Below are 3,355 nucleotides of genomic sequence, written 5' to 3'. Positions count from 1 at the left end.
TTGGAAAGCTGGGAGTATTTATTAATGGGGAGAAAAGTTACTTTCCAGGGCCGGTTCGAGGATGGATTTGGGCCTTCCTCACTTTTTAGGGGGGGAAATAAATTAACAAATAAGAATAGGGAGGGGGAAAAATAGAAACTGGATATTACGGATTGCATATATATATATATATATATCTATATGGAATTAAATATTTGGATGGAAGGAGGATCGTTCCCTTTCTTCTTCTTCTTCTTGGAGAGGAGAAACGACCCGGAGCTGGAAAGATGCAGAGAAGCACCGTTTCTGGATTGATTTTTTAATTATTATTCTAATACAGATTAGGGAGAAAATGCCTTTATTATTTTCCCTACCTCAAAGTATTCGCCTGCCTATTGGATACCTCCAAATTTTGACTGGGGGGGTGGGTAAAATTCGCCATTTGGGGGTCCTGAAGGCGACCAAAGAGAAGATGGAGGGAAAGAACGAGAAAAAGGGGGTCTTCTGTGGGTCAAAAAGACCCCTTTTTGCAAAGAAGGGCCACGATTTGCCCCAAAGCGTTCCGACGGTCCTTTTTTCCCTATGTCTTTCAATAGACCCCAAATCCTTTATTCCGAAACCTTAGCACCTTTATTCCCAAACCAGAACTTTAGAAGGCTTTCGATGGGGAGGAAAGTCCCTTTCTTAAATGTATAAATCCCCCCCAAAGTCCCCAAAGTCCCCTCCAGGTGCGAAAAAGCAAAGGAAGCAAGAGATGGAGAGGAAGCTTTGACGGAGCCATCGCTTATTAAACCTTCCTAGATGGATAATATAATGTAATGTAATGTAATATAGTACTGTATAATATAATCTACTTCTGGGGGGATAAATAATGCCCCTGAGGCGTTAGAGAGAGAGAGAGAGAGAGACAGTGTGACGTTTGTTTAAATGTGTTTTAACGGCAACGTCCGACTCTCTTGAAACGAACGGGCGGCGTTTGAGTCGGAACCGTTTTCTCCCGAAATTGGTGGGATTGCTTCCCAAAATTAAAGTGTTTTGGAAAGCTGCTCTGGATTTGGATTTGGGGGTTCAATTGTTTTCTTTTTTTGGGGGGAACCCAATTAGAATCGGATTGAGGGACCTATTTGGAAAAGGCAGGGAAACCCAACTAGTCTGGATTTGGATTTTGGAGGTTCAATTCTTTCCTTTTGGGGGGGAGGGAGGACCGACTTGGAATTAGATGGGGGACCTATTTGGAAAAGGTAGGGATTCTTTCCTTTTTGGGGTGAACTGGAATTGGATTGTGGGGCTATTTGGAAAATGCAGGAACATCCCTCTGGTCTGGATTTGGATTTGGGGTTTCAATTCTTTTATTTTTGGGGTGGGAATCCCATTTGGAGTTGGATGGGGGTTCTATTTGGGAAAAGCAGGGCTCCCCAACTGGTCTGGATCTGGATTTGGGGGTTCAATTCTTTCCTTTTCGGAAGAAACCCAATTGGAGTCGGATGGGGGGGACCTATTTGGGAAAGCCAGGGATGCTTAACTGGTGTGGATTTGGGTCTGGGGGTTCCTGCTCCCATTCTCTCCTCTTTCTGCCCCCCTTCCCACCCCCCGAAAGATGCTATAGACCCCGACAAGGAGAGCCCCGGGTGCAAAAGGCGGCGGACGCGGACCAACTTCACCGGTTGGCAGCTGGAAGAGTTGGAGAAAGCCTTCAACGAAAGCCATTATCCGGACGTTTTCATGCGGGAAGCCCTGGCCCTGAGGCTGGACCTGGTCGAATCCAGAGTGCAGGTAATCCGGATCGCATTGGATCCAGGCACAAAAAGGGATCCTTTTATTCCCCCGCCTTATCTCTCTCATCCCTATCCTCTTAGACGAAAAGAAACCTGACTCCAAACCCAGCCCAGACCCCTTTTGGCCGGGGTCACACTGCAGAAATAATCCGGTTTGAGTCTGCTTTAGTGCTAAATTGAGTGGGTTTAGGAGGCATTGCGTTTTAATGTTTTAATATTGTAAGCCGCCTCGATCTCATTATTATTATTACTGGGAATCCTGGGGGTTTCCTGTGGTTTATTGTGGCCCCAGAGGTCTCCGACCCAGAAGGCTCAATGTCTCACTTCCCAGAATCCCCTAGCATTGAGCCAAGGCAGTTAAAGCGGTTTCAAACAGTAGGTTATGACCGCATCTACTCTGCAGAAATAATCCGGTTTGACCCCGCTTTAACTGCTCCAGGGCTCAATGCTCTGAAATGTAGTTTCAGGAGACATTTCTTTCAGAGCGCTCAGGATCCGCAGCAAACTACAAATCCCAGGGTTCCCTGGAGCCAAAGCGGCGTCAAACCGGGTTATTTCTGCTGTGCGGATGCAGCCTCTCTTCCCTTTGCGTTGTCAAAAAGGACCAATTTTTTTAACGAAGAGGGGACAGTTCCCCCAAATTTTTATCTCCCCCGAAAAGTGTGTGAATTGCGAAGTGGAGGCAATCCGGACCACAATTTCACATCGTTTCCCATTCATTTCTTCCCCAGAAGAGAAAAGAGGGCTATATATTTAATATATATATATATGTATTAAAATTTCTCTGGGTTGATTATTTTGTCTCTTGGCTTCTATTGCTCACCTCCCTTTAAAAAGCAGCCCCCCCCCCCGAAGGAACGATTTCCGAGCGCAACGCGTTTGCTTCCCGACGCGTTTCCGTTCCCTGAAATAGGTCCGACTTTGCCTTCGGAATTACTTTTAGGTGGAAGATGGGACTTGGAGTCCCAGGGGTCTGTGTGTGGTTGCGTTGTGTTGTGTTGGAGCGTGTCTGTGTGGGCAGATATTACCCCTCTCCTAGCACCATTTCCACCCAAGGAAGGGAGGAAGAGGAAGGAAAGGAAAAAGAAGGAAGGACGGAAGGGAAGGAAGGAAGAGGTAGGGAAGGAAAAGGAAGGCAAGGAAGGAAGGAAGGGGAAGGGAAGGAAAAGGAAGTAAGGGAGGAGAGGGAAGGGAGGAGGGGAATGCAAGGCAGGAAGAAAGGAAGGATGGAAGGGAAGGAAAAGGAAGGGAAGGGGAGGAAGGAAGGAAGAGGAAGAGAATGAAGGAAGTTAGAGGAAGAGTTTTCTCCCTTCTTTCTTTCTTTTTCTTTTCCTTTCCTTTCCTTTCTTTTCCTCCCAGCTTGGAAAAATTACAATTATGGCCAACAGAAGTGGCAGAGAATTTAGGGAGTGCCTTTTTTAACCCCCCCCCCCCCCATAGAGAAAATAAATACCCAGCATCCAGGAAACGCTGGGAATTGTGGCGACATCATCATCATCATCAATAATAATAATAATAATATCATCTCCACCACCCTCTGGATGCTTAGTATTTTTTTTCTCCATGGGGGAAAAGAGGGGCTCCCATAACTACTCTGCTAC

General features: G+C 46.3%; 2 protein-coding genes across 2 annotated transcripts in view; both read left to right on the top strand.

Annotated features, from left to right (window-relative positions):
- Positions 1–3,355, top strand: part of LOC121914363 (transmembrane protein 184A-like) — a 308,956-nt gene that overhangs the window by 298,272 nt on the left and 7,329 nt on the right. The window lies entirely within an intron of this gene.
- UNCX (UNC homeobox) overlaps positions 56–3,355 on the top strand; it is an 8,072-nt gene continuing 4,772 nt past the window's right edge. Inside the window, exon 1 of the mRNA XM_042437818.1 lies at positions 56–1,752. Within this exon, the coding sequence (XP_042293752.1) occupies positions 1,279–1,752 (474 nt within the window). The 5' untranslated portion in view covers positions 56–1,278. The remainder of the gene's footprint in view (positions 1,753–3,355) is intronic.

This window comes from Sceloporus undulatus, chromosome 8, assembly GCF_019175285.1.
Source record: "Sceloporus undulatus isolate JIND9_A2432 ecotype Alabama chromosome 8, SceUnd_v1.1, whole genome shotgun sequence".
Lineage (NCBI taxonomy): Eukaryota > Metazoa > Chordata > Lepidosauria > Squamata > Phrynosomatidae > Sceloporus > Sceloporus undulatus.
Note: the sequence above shows the minus strand (reverse complement) of the source record. Positions and strands in the feature narration are given on the sequence as shown.